The 13,623-nt window shown below is 40.7% G+C and overlaps 1 protein-coding gene across 1 annotated transcript in view; it reads left to right on the forward strand.

Annotated features, from left to right (window-relative positions):
- Positions 1–4,547, forward strand: part of LOC309354757 (vomeronasal type-2 receptor 26-like) — a gene marked incomplete at its 5' end in the record, with an annotated part of 90,049 nt that extends 85,502 nt beyond the window's left edge. Inside the window, one exon of the mRNA XM_081885028.1 lies at positions 3,641–4,547. Coding sequence (XP_081741154.1) covers positions 3,641–4,545 — 905 coding nt within the window. The 3' untranslated portion in view covers positions 4,546–4,547. The remainder of the gene's footprint in view (positions 1–3,640) is intronic.
- Between the last annotated feature and the right edge of the window lie 9,076 nt (positions 4,548–13,623).

Genomic DNA, 13,623 nt, shown 5'->3' on the forward strand with positions numbered 1-13,623 from the left:
CTAGATACTGCTAATTTAATGGTACTTTAGGGATTTGATCTTTGTGAATTGCAATATGATTTAGTCTCATCATACCTCCTGGAATAATTTGCACCTGAATGTGTGCATCGGAATGTTATCTTATTCCAAAAGAAAAGGTAATGGACCTCTGACAGTTAAGTCCAGTCACAGACGACTCTGGGGTTGCAGCGCTCATCTTGCTTTACAGGCCGAGGGAGCCGGCGTTTGTCCGCAGACAGTTTTTCCTGGTCATGTGGTCAGCATGACTAAGCCGCTTCTGGAGCAATGGAACACCGAAACCAGAGCAGCGCACGGAAACACCGTTTATCTTCCTGCCAAAGCAGTACCTATTTATCTACTTGCACATTTTTTGGGCATGCTTTCTTATTACTAGGTTGGCGGGAGCTGGGACTGAGCAACGGGAGCTCACCCTGTCGCGGAGATTCGAACCGCCAACCTTCTGATCGGCAAGCCCAAAAGGCTCAGTTTAGACCACAGTGCCACCGTCTTTCCCAAATGTTGCTCAGAAACATCAACAGGTTCAAAGAGTTGCAGTCAGATTTTTGAGTGGGCCTGGTTATAGGGAATATATGCCTCTGTTGTTACAGCACCTCCACTGGCTACCACCATTCTGTCTCCAGGCACAATTCAAAGTGCTGGTTATGACCTATAAAGCCCTACAAAGCTTAGACCATATTTCCTCATACAACGCTGCCCAGGTTTTGAGCTCCTCAAGGGCCCCTCTCACAGGAAGTTTTGTGGGGATGCAGGAAAGGACCTTCTCAGTGGCTGCTCCCAGACTCTGAAATGAACTTCCTGAAGAAACTAGACTGGCTCCCTCCTTTTTGTCCTTCTGCTGAGAGGAAGAACATCTTGTTCTAACAGACTTTGGGGAATTGATTGTTTTTAATGAAAGGGTTGGCGCTGTGCTGTTTTTATTGTAGTCATTTGTATGTTCTAAGCAGATTTTATATGTGTATATGGTTTTAATTCTATTTATTATTATTATTATTATTTTTACAAAACTTGGTTTTATATGGAAGCTGCCTTGATGCCTGTCAGGAGAAAATGCAGTGGTAAATAGATATATAATAATCTAATAACACACAATCTTTAAAAGCCATAGACAGATCAACATAATTATATCTATCTATCTATCATCTATCTATCTATCTTTCATCTATATAGATATAGATATATGTATACATATATACATATATACATATATACATATATACACAGTAGGACAATGACTATAGCTTTTCTAGATCTATAGGATAGGAGGGAAAAACATTTTGAATAATTAAACATGGCGGATGGCCATCTCAGTTACGAAGATGCATGCAAGAGAACAAGGGGAAAGGTGCACCTCAAAAAAGCAGAATAATACTTGAAATTTATTTAAATATGAGGTGACTGAAGTAGTACTTTCTGAATGTCTTGAATCATCATCAGATGTCTATGAGTTCCAGTGTTATGAGAGAGGGAGAAACACTTTTCTCTATCCACCTCCCCTATGCCAAGCTTATCTTTGTAAATTTCTACCAAATCACCTCTCATTCATTTTTCATTTAAATTAAAGAAGTCCCAAACCTGTAACCTTTCTTTGTAAGGGAGTCACCCCATCCACTTGGTTGTATTAGTTCCCCTTTTCCGAACTTTCCCCAACTCTACAATGTCCATTTTGAGGTGATCTGAACTGTACACAGTATTCCAAATGTGGTTGCACCATTAATTTGTGTAATGGCAATACGATTTTGGAAATTCGATATTTTATATTTTATTAGGCTTGGTGTCACAGGTCTATTTTTTCAGGTGGGTAGGGCTGCCCACCTCTTAATCATATGATATCTTTAGGATATAACATGAAAGTTGGACAGCTCCACTGCCCACCTCTCAAAATCTCTTGTGCAGGGATGAGAAACCAAATGTGGCCTAGAAACCCTCCCCAATTTGCACATGAGGCAAATTGTTTTGAACTGTGTTTTGTTCAGAGCATACCCATTTGTCGCAGACCTCATATCATATATATCATATGTGGGACATGTAGAGATGTACCTGGATCCAACCCACCTATTAAATTTGGCTTCTTTTTTGGTAAACAAAGATCTGGGCCCCCTCTGCCCTACAACCTCAGAACTTCCAAGGTAATAATATTAAAATATAATTGTTGTCCTCTTTCATTTGTGGATTAGACACAACCTCTTTCCCTCTGCACTGAGACTTGCAAGCCAGGTTTTAGCAAGAAAGTGAAGGAAGGGGAGCCATTTTGCTGTTATGATTGCATCCCATGCCCAGCAGGGAAGATTTCATATGAGGGTAAGACCCAGAGTTTTCTTAATATGATTGGCTATATGTAAAGAAATAGGCCTCTAAAATAAGGAACACAAAGTGATTATGGTAAGTCTGAGTCAGAGGGCCTTGTTGGAGATGCAAAAATCCAATATGGTTTTCTTGGTGGAATCATTTGGCCTTGTTTCGAATGTGAGCTGGTCGCCCATGGCCTCCTTGCCTAAACTTCATCCCAAGACCTCAGAACAGGTAAAGAGAGGGGTTGGTCTCATCTGACATCCTTGTATGAGTTTCTGTGTTTATGAGCAATCTCCTCCTTGAAGTCTCATTCAGGTCCACAAATGCAGTGTGGCTAGTTATTTATCAACTCAACAATAGGGAAGTTGGGATAGGCTTGGAAGATTATGGCCTCTGTGGTTCATATTTATCTTCCAAAATCCTGTTGTCTCATTATTGGCAAACAAGAGGGTTGGCTTCTGGAAATTTTGTTTATATAAAATAAAGTTGCATATAAAAATATGCAATATACATATTAATTTCCCTTCTGACACACTCTGCCTCCCAGCCTCTGGGTCCTCATGTAGGGTCCAAAAAACTCTCAGCTCACTCACAAAAGTCTTGCAATGAGAAGAGTTCCTGGAAACAGTGGGCATCACCCTAGTCTCTTGTTTCTTATGAGCAGGCACAAGCGGGATGGTACTTCCTCAGGCTGCCCACAACTATGTCCCATTAAGTTGCACTCTCCACAACCAGTTCCAGGAGCAGCAGGTTTGTTGAGTTTCTCAGGTGGTCCAAAGAATGGGGAAGGGATCCCCTCACTCAGAGCCCCCCTTTTGTATTATTGTTGAATTTATATACCGCCCTATACCAGAGGTCTCTCTCTTCACCTCTGTCCTTTTCTCCTCCAGCTGCTAGAGAGAGAGACAGAGAGAGACAGAGAGAGAGAGAGAGAGAGAGAGAGAGAGGTGTGACATGAGAAGCGAGCACAATGTACTAGTTGAGAAGAAAGTATACATTTTAATTCATTTTAGATTAAAAAATGAAAATAGCATAAAGAGTAAAACAAAACAAAAAATAGCACAACGGTTTACTAAATTGTCTTCAACATTGATTATAAACTGCCTTGGAAAAGGAAAATCAGGACGTGGTGTAACATTGTCCTTGGTAATGCACCACATTTGAGGTTTTGTTGTATATATTCAAAAATGCCCAATTCTCATAGATAAGTCATTGCTTGGAGTCTCTTGGGATGACAGGATTATATAAACTTTAATCTATGCAAGATTAGCATGGGTTGCATGGTTTGGGACACCAGTATAAACCTCGTAACTCACTGCTTCCTCTTCAGATATGAATGACTGTTTTAAATGTCCAGATGAATATTATCCCAACAAAAAACAGGATTTGTGTATTCTGAAGGAAATAAGCTTCTTGTCTTATGAAGAACCTTTGGGGATCAGTTTAGCCTGTTTTTCACTTTCCTCTTCAATCATCACAGCTCTGGTGCTAGGGATGTTTCTGAAGCACCACAACACTCCCATTGTCAAAGCCAACAACCGGGACCTCACCTACATGCTCCTCCTCTCCCTCCTGCTCTGCTTCCTTTGTGCATTGCTATTCATTGGACAGCCTCAGAAGGTGACATGTCTTCTGCGACAACCTGTTTTTGGCATCATCTTCTCCGTGGCTGTTTCTTGTGTGCTGGCAAAAACGATCACTGTGATTCTGGCTTTCATGGCCACCAAACCAGGATCCAGGATGAGGAAATGGGTGGGGAAGAGGCTGGCCAACTCCATTGTGATTTCCTGCTCCTTTATTCAAGCAACCATTTGTATTATGTGGCTGGCATTTTCTCCCCCATTCCCAGATATCGATAAGCACTCAACTTACGGAGAAATTGTTCTAGAATGCAATGAGGGTTCTGTAACTATGTTTTACTGTGTCCTGGGTTACATGGGCTTTCTGGCTATGGCCAGTTTCAGTGTGGCTTTCCTTGCCAGGAAGTTGCCTGACAGTTTCAATGAAGCCAAGTTCATCACTTTCAGCATGTTGGTCTTTTGCAGTGTTTGGTTATCCTTTATTCCCTCCTACCTGAGCACTAAAGGAAAATACATGGTAGCTGTGGAGATCTTTTCTATCCTAGCCTCCAGTGCTGGGGTGCTGGGGTGCATCTTTTCCCCTAAATGCTATATCATTGTTTTAAGGCCTGAATTGAATCTTAAGGAACAGCTTATAAGACGAAAGGTTGGATGAATGTGTGGGTGGGTTTTGCTCTAGTCTGCACAACCAATGGATATTTGGTTGTTTGGGTGTTTATAATTTATTCTCTTGGTAAATTTGTTCTATTACAATTTTCTTTGGACCTCTCTATCTTTTAAACATAAAAACAAAACATAAAAACAAAACCCTTGCACTCTGAAGCAATATCTCCTTATATATATACATGTTACCATAAACCTGAATTATTTAGAACAAGTCAACTTGAAACCCATGAACCTAAAAGAAATCTTGATCAGGGTTGTGCAACTTATACTCTAAGAGTAAGGGCTTAGAGACTTTAGCCAAATATTGCATGGCCTGGTTATATAGGATTTTGCCTGGTGCCTAAAGATATATAATGACGGTACCAGGTAAGCCACCCTGGGGAGAGCACTCCTCAAATAGAGAATCACGGCAGAAAAGGCCTGTTCTCGTGTTGCCACCCTCTAGACCTCTTGTAGAACAGACACAGGAAGAAGGGCCTCAGATGATGAGCACACAGTCTGGGTCAGTTCATTTGGGGAGGGGCAGTCCTTTTGACATTGTGGTTCTGAGCAACTGAAGGCTTAATATGTCAAAACCATTACTTTTATTTGGCCTGGGCAACCAGTGCAATTGTGCCAGGATTAGTATTTTATGCTCAAATTTTCTTGCGCTGGTGCACAACCTGGTTATTGAATTCTACACCAGCTGCAGTTTCCAAACCATCTTCAGAGTCAGCCCCATATATAACACTTTGCAATAATCTTACCTACAAGTTACCAGACCATAGACGAATGATATTAGGCCTTACTTGTCCAGATAGGAGCACAACTGGGCCAACAAGGCCACCTGAGCTTCAAGTGACAGCAGTGAATCGAAAATTATTCCCAGGTTGTGTACAATTTCCTTCAGAGGGAGTTTAACAATCAAGAGCAGGCCACCTTCCATCCATACAGTCTAAGGAGCCCCCCGCTAATGTCCTGCAATGGTAGATACTGCCATACGCTAACTCTTCAAATACACAAAGAATTGCATTACATGGTAAATAAATATGGGCCATAAAGGCTGCAGATTAGAAGAAACCCAGAAGATCTCAAATTCATAGAGTAAGCAGTAGTATATGCACCTGGTGCTAAGCACTAAGGCAAACACAGTGACTTGCTGGGTTGTCAACTCTCAAGGCTCACGAGCTCTGGTGGAATCCTCATTAACTTGTGCATGGTGCCCAGTGCCAAATCCTTGAACTGTTCCCACTGAAACAGAGAAGGTACTGCATTATACAACTTTCGGCAGTTGTTGGTCTTATCTCTTTACCCTGGCTTTCGACACTTGAGATGCCAATTTCTATCACCCCCATACTTACTAAATGCTAAGTTGTTTAAAATACTGCTTCATTTGTTGTAACCCACCCCTGGTAATGTAAAAGAGGGAACAAGCAAACCTCTTGTGAAGCTACAGACATGGGCATGCTTCTTGGGACCCTACATCAGTGCCCTCTCTGTCTTCCCAAAGGCTAAGGGGTTCTTTCTCTGGCATTCAGAAGCAAGAGAAGAAACAAGTGGCAAAGGAGGGATTTGATGATACAGATGGAAAGGACTCAGCAGCTGGGTTGCTACCAATTAGGCGTTGCTCATCCAACAGTAGGACTTGCTCTGCCTTCCAACTTCATTGATGAGCCCGCCCACCACATTTCCTAATTAGAAGATGCCTCCCTCCCCACAAGCTGCAGTATGTGTTGGTAGGTAAAGGTAAAGGGACCCCTGACCATTAGGTACAGTTGTGGCCGACTCTGGTGTTGCGGCGCTCATCTCGCTTTATTGGCTGAGGGAGCCGGCGTACAGTTTCCAAGTCATGTGGCCAGCATGACTAAGCCGCTACTGGTGAACCAGAGCAGTGCAAGGAAACGCCATTTACCTTCCCGCTGGTGTGGTACCTATTTATCTACTTGCTTTCAAACTGCTAGGTTGGCAGGAGCAGGGACCGAGCAACGGGAGCTCAACCCATCGTGGGGATTCAAACTGCCGACCTTCTGATTCGCAAGTCCTAGGCTCTGTGGTTTAACCCACAGCGCCACCTGCGTCCCTATGTCTTGGTAAGTTGCCTTTAAATCTTCAGCACAGTGCTCCTAATACAAGTTTAAGTGTACATTAACGCCAAACTATGATGTTATACGTCTGAAGCCTTGGTGCCTCCCTCATCCAAGCCAAAGTATCATTTGATACTCAACTAAGCGGAAGGTGTGGGGGAATCTTCAGATGTAACAAACAAGTTTCCTCCTGCAATTACACAGAGGAACCTCAACATTGACTTTGTAATTATTTTCCTCTGTCATTACAGCAAGGACTATTATTAATTTTGTTGCACGCTGAACCCCCTGTGGAATTCGAATAGGAAAGAAAAAAAGAAAATTGTTATTTGGTCAATATAAACACTAGAATTTATAACTACCGCTAGGGCTAACTTGTGTTTATACTGCAGAGTTCTGGTCTATTTAAAAACTGAATAAGCATTTAAATCAGCCTTTGCAGCTGTTGACATTGAAATAAGGGAGTTTTCTGTGGAAAGAATGTCATGTTGATTTGCCTTCACACTCAGGATGGCGACTTTGCTTATGTTGCTGCTGGCACTGCTTCCTGAAATGACATGCAAGACTCACATGGTGAAGTGTCATGTCCATGATCCACACCCTCCACTTCACAAGTATCACCGGTCAGGAGACCTCATCCTTGGTGGCTTAGCTTCTCACAGCTTCATCATTTCCAATGCATTAGCCTTCACTAAGGAACCCCCACAGGCATTGCCCGAAGAGCTTGCGTAAGGAGTTACTCTTTCTTCTATCTCTTTCTGTTTTTCTGAGTTTCTTTCTCTGAATACTGAAAGCTATGGCATATGGATTTTTAAACATAAAAAGCATAAAGAATGCAATTGTTTCCCTTGTTCCCCATAACAAGATAATAGAATATGACAAAGATAAATTTATTTCACAAGTTCCATATCTATTTTGAAATCTGTTGTGGTCCATCTTAACAGGAAAAGGAATCTCAGTGATATGTGATAGTTTCTGTATTCTTCCTTTATATGTTTGAAAGTTTAAAAAATGTTTTTAAAACATAAAAGGGGGGGGGGTTATCAGACTTACTAGAAAACAAAATCCAAGCAATTTTCTACCCTACCCTGGACTGTATCCACAAACGTGGTTTAAAATACAGTACTATTTCATAAAGCAAACAATGATGAGAATGCAATAATTGTGATTTATAAAATGAGAGATATCTTTTTGATACAGAATGCAATTCTCATTTCAGCGTGGTGACTAAGAATTACCAGCACATCCTGGCCTTGGCATTTGCAGTGAAGGAGATCAATGACAACCCTCAGATCTTACCCAATACCACCTTGGGCTTCCACATATTTGACAGCTATTTCATTGCAAAAGGGACCTATCATGCTACAATGCTGCTAATGTTCAGCCCAAACAGATTGGTCCCCAACTACAAATGCGACATCCATCATCATTTGATAGCAGTCATCGGGGGACTGGACCCCCTAACCTCTCTTCATGCTGCAACAGTCTTGGATATCTATAAAATTCCACAGGTATAATGTATCCATCTCTGTGCTGAGCATCATGGATTTAAAGTTGTTGTTTTCCTCTCATGGTTGCATTGCCTGCCATATTTCACCTTGTGGTGCAGAGTCCAAAATATGTGAACTGGTGTGGTGAATAAAGCATAAGCTTAAATACCACAGCAAGACTCTTATACAGGGGATGTAATTTTGAATTTATTGATACAATTTGGAAAAAACACACGAAATAAATACTTAATTTGAGGAGAGGTTAATGATGCAGGTTGATTTCCATTCAGTCACCAATCTTTTGGGGGGAAGTGTACAAAAGTCTCAGGGTAGTAAACATAACTGCCTCACAAATTTAATACAAGGAGATTGAAATGATGGTGACTGAGTGGGAGTGGAAAATGGCAGCTTTTCGATTGTGCTTCTCAGAAGTGGAGTGAAAAGTTATGGAGCATAAATCCCATCAAAGGAAAAATTAGATGAGAGTTCACGGGACTATGCTAAAATTAACCCACATGTGGTATTGAATATCCACTAGTCTGAACTATATGAAGTTGATTTTATGCCCACATTGTGTTTGCAGGAATCAAGGCAGAAGGGTGTATGTATATCTTTATGAAGGATATTTGCATTTACTAAGGATTTGTGGTGCCATACCATAGGATCAACACAGGCATGAATAATGTTGGCAGAAAGGTGTCTGTGTGCCTTTATGCCGGGAGTACAAGCCCATGTTATAAAAGAAGCTGGGAGATGTGTTTTGACTGAAAAACAAAGCTACAGCAATGTAGAGTGTCCAGGGTATAAATGCAGCAGGACACTTCTTTTCTTGGAAACATGGTACCTTTTTTGTTCTTCTTTATAGTGACAGTCTTCAGCCTCCAATTTTCACTTTTATTTGGTGTGTACGCTTAATTGGCTACATTAACACAAAAGACTCAAGACGTATTTCAGTATTATTATTTTCAGCATCTTGTATTGAGTGATAGAGCAACACGGTCCTTACTCAAAAGGTAACTTGAAATGTTGAATAAAAATGACTGAATATATTCATAAAACTATTCCTATTCTTTCTTCCTTCCTTTTTTCTGCAATCCCTTATAGCTCATATATAGCCCTGCTCCAATCATGGAGGATAAAACTCCAGGCCTTTCCTTCTACCAAATGGTCCCACAGGAAGCCCTGCAGTATGAGGGGATTCTCTCCTTACTTCTGCATTTCAGGTGGACATGGGTCGGACTCCTTACCATGGATCTTGAGAATGGAGAAAGATTTGTGCAAGCCGTGGTTCCAATGTTTACTTCTAGTGGCATTTGTTTTGCCTTTATAGAGAGAGTATCCAAATTATCTCTTGTCACTGATCTTAAAGACTTATTACAGCAGGGTGCAAAAATACGTGATAAAGTAATGAGTAGCAAAGCCAATGTGATGATCTTCTATGGAGAATCTTATTCTATGATATTTCTGAGATGGCTTCCATATTTATCTGAGCAAGAACATGGGAATATTAACCCAAAGGGTACAGTGTGGATATTGACAGCCCAGGTGGAGCTGACTTCTCTCGTTTATCAAAGGACTTGGGATAAAGAAATAATCCACGGGGCTCTGTCCTTCACAATTCACTCCAATGACATATCAGCATTTCAACAATTTACTGCCACCAGAAAACCTACCACCTCAAAAGAAGATTATTTCATCAAGGACTTCTGGCAGCAGGCATTTGCCTGTTCATTTCCAAGTACAGTCACAGAGGATATGGATGGGGATATCTGCACTGGAGATGAGAACGTGCAGACTCTTCCTGGGCCTTTCTTTGAAATGAACATGATTGGCCACAGCTACAGTATCTTCCTGGCTGTTTATGCCATGGCACATGCTGTTCATGACATGTTCTCATGGAGACTGAAATCAAGAATGTTAAAGGACCAAGGGCAGTTGTCATTTCAAAATCAACAGCCATGGCAGGTAATGAAGCGAATTTTCTCTTCCAGTAGAGCACCATATCATGGGTGCTGAAATAGTCCATGGCTTGTTCCATAAATTATCTCCCTGATTTGTCTGTTATTTTTTTGAGACTGTTGCCACTGAATATATTTGTTAGACTGATACACATCCTCCTTTTCTGATTTCCTTTTTCAAATATAGCTCTATCATTTCCTCAGAGGTGTATTATTTAATAATAGTGCTGGAGATGAGGTTTCCTTTAACCAGAATGGGGAGTTGAAAGTTGGGTTGGATGTTATTAATTGGATTGTTTCCCTAAACCAATCCTTTCATAAAATTAAAGTTGGGAGGATGGATCCCCATACTTCTTCGCATCAAGTGTTCACCATCCATGAAGATGCTATAACATGGCAAAGGCGGTTTAACAAGGTAGGGAGATTTCCAGTTTGGAATGAACATTGACTTCAGTACTGTTTGTAAACATCATTTCACTTGACCTCAATGTTTTTGTGATGTATGAAAAATTCTTGAAATGGTTAGGGAAATTACACTTCATGAATTTATTAACTGGGGCAGTGTTCTAGATTTGATTTATTGAGAAATTGTTGTATGAGCTAAATATATTCATATTTTGGTTTAAACATATGTCAAATAATGATCACTAGTTGAGTTCCAAAGTTAGTCATGCACATTGATTTCATTGAGTCAGCTCAGAGCACTCCATCTTTGAATATCACTTAAGATCGTTTTCATTTGAAACCTTCAAAATTCCATCAATAGGACCAAAGTATATGTAACCTTTATTCATTGTGTTTATGAAATAATCTTTAGTGGCATATTTGAAATCAGCTCTGAACGAAGTGAGGAAACCAGGTAGAATCACCTCTTTTGTTCTCCATCAAGTGGAAAACTTCATTTCCTGCTTGCCTCTATCAAACCAGAATTTCACTATTTAGCACACTAACTATGCCCCCTAACTAGTGACCAATAAAAAAAGGCCATTAGAAGCATTTATTTTTACTTCTTTCCTCCTCAAACAAGGAAACCCATTAGAATGCTTCTCCTGTCCTCTACCTTTTGGTTTAAAAAAGAAATAAAATCAAGCTCTTTCTATCTTTCTCCTTCTCTCTCTCTCTCTCTCTCTCTCTCTCTCTCTCTCTCTCTCCCACTTTCTCACAGACACAAACACAAGCTAGGGAAGGGATGATTTATGCAAATTTGCAAAGAGGAACAATCATCTGAAGAACACATGGGGCTAATTTGCTTATCATGGGCAGTCAAAACCCTGCCATGCAACTGCTTTTTTCTTGTGATGTATGAAGAATTCTTGAGCTGGTCAGGGAAATTACACTTCATGAACTTATTCACCACGGTAGTGTTACAGATATTTATTATTTTAAGATTATTATTTTTTTGAGAAATTGATAGATGGCCTAAATATATACATCTTTTGCTTTGAATATATGTCAAATGATGATCGTTGGTTGAGATCCAAAGTTTGTCATGCACATTGATTTCATTGTGTCAGTACAGAGCACTCCATCTTTGAATATCACTTAAGATCGTTTTCCTTCAAAACATTCAACATTCCATCAATAGGACCAAAGTACAGTAGTACCTTGGGTTAGATACGCATGGGGCTACAAACTCCGCTAACCCAGAAATAGTACCTTGGGTTACAAACTTTGCCCCAGGATGAGAACGGAAATCGTGTGCCGGCATTGCGGCATCAGTGGGAGGCCCCATTAGCGAAAGCACACAACAGGTTAAGAACGGACGTCCGGAACGAATTAAGTTCGTAACCCGAGGTACCCCTGTATATGTAACCTGTATTCATTTTATTTATGAAATAATCTTCGGCAGCGTGGTTGAAACCAGCTCAATGAAAATGAAGGAAGTGAGAAAACCAATTAGAATCTCCTCTTTTGTTCCCCAACTTTCCATCATGTGGAAAAAATTATTTCTTGCTTGCCTCTGTCAAACTGGGTGTTATACATGAACCTCTAGAAAACATCTCAGTTACAGAAAATGTATTCATATGATTGTACCATCCTTGGTGATTGGGGAGGGAGTTGGAATCTTGGCAGGTCTCTGCCCACTTTGCCAATAATAGGGGTCTTCTCTACTGGAACCATAAAGATTCCCAGCTCTATATTTTCCTTTGTTTCATGGATTAGGCAAGGCCTATTTCTGCATGCAGTGAGAGTTGCAGTCCTGGTTCAAGCAAGAAAATGAAGGAGGGGGAGCCATTTTGTTGCTACGATTGCACTCCCTGTCCAGAAGAGAAGATTTCAGACCAGTTGGGTAAGCAATATCACGTAAAGAAATATGAAGCAGATGGCCAGTAATTCAGAGGAAGGGGAAGAAGCATAAATATATGCATACAATATAGTTACAGGTTTTATTCTTTTTTTAAAAGAAAAAAGAAAAAGATTTTTAGGGGTGGGGAATGGTAAATCTGAGTGATACAGAGGGCCTTGTTGAAGATGCAAAAATCCAACCTGGTTTCCTTGGTGGAATAAATTGCCCTTGTGTTGAATGTAAGTTGATTGGTTCACGGCCTCCTTGCCTCATCTTCATCCCGTGACCTCAGAACAGGCAAAAAGAAGGGTTGGTTTTACCTGTCTTCCTTGTATGAGTTTCTGTGTTTATAAGCAATCTCCTCCTTGTAGTCTCATTCAGATCCACAAATGCAGTGTGCAAATGCAGTGCTCAACTATAGGTTCATATTCACCTTCCCCAATCCTGTTGTCTCGTAATAGGAGGGCAAGGGGTTTGGCTTCTGGAAACTTTGTTTATATAAAATACACAATTGCATATAAAAAAGGTACATTTACACACACACACATTTTCCTTCTGACATACCCTGCCTCTCAGACTCTGGGTTCTCACCTAGGATCCCCAGCTCAACTAAAAAATCTAGCAATGAGAAGAGTTCCTGGAAACAGTGGACATCACCCTAGTCTCTTGTTTCTTATGGGCAGGCACAGGGGAGTTGGTTCTTCCTCAGGCTGCCCTCAGCTGTGTCCCATTCAGCTGCACACCCAGTTCCAGGAGCAACAGGTTTGCTGAGTTACCCAGGTAGTCCAAAGGGTGAGGAAAGGGCATCTCTTCACTCACACCCCATTGATTGACTGTTTGATTGAATAAATGAATCTGTACAACCCCTATACCCAGAGTTCTCTTCCTTATTTTTCCTGTACCGCTTTATATTTTTAAGAAAAATCTCAAAAAGCTTTATAGCTTATTAAATCAAACAATCTGAAGAAAGTTAAGTATAGAGTATAAAGTCAAAGAAACATAACAGAAAACTAAAATATTATCTTAATGGTTTCAAAGAAAACATTTCAAAGGAGGTCCACTACCGAATACATATTTAACATAGTAGGGCTGGGTGAATGTGGACCCCACTTCCTAGGCCAGGTGGAAAGGGCCTTGCAGGGAGCGGCCTTCACACCTTCTTCACCCTCTGTCCTTTTCTCCTCCAGCTGCTGGAGGGAGACAGAGAAAGGTGTGACATCAGAAGAGAGCACAATGTAGTAGTTGAGAAAAAAGTTTACATTTTCATTC

Source organism: Podarcis melisellensis (assembly GCF_964234715.1).
Source record: "Podarcis melisellensis genome assembly, chromosome: 13".
NCBI lineage: Eukaryota > Metazoa > Chordata > Lepidosauria > Squamata > Lacertidae > Podarcis > Podarcis melisellensis.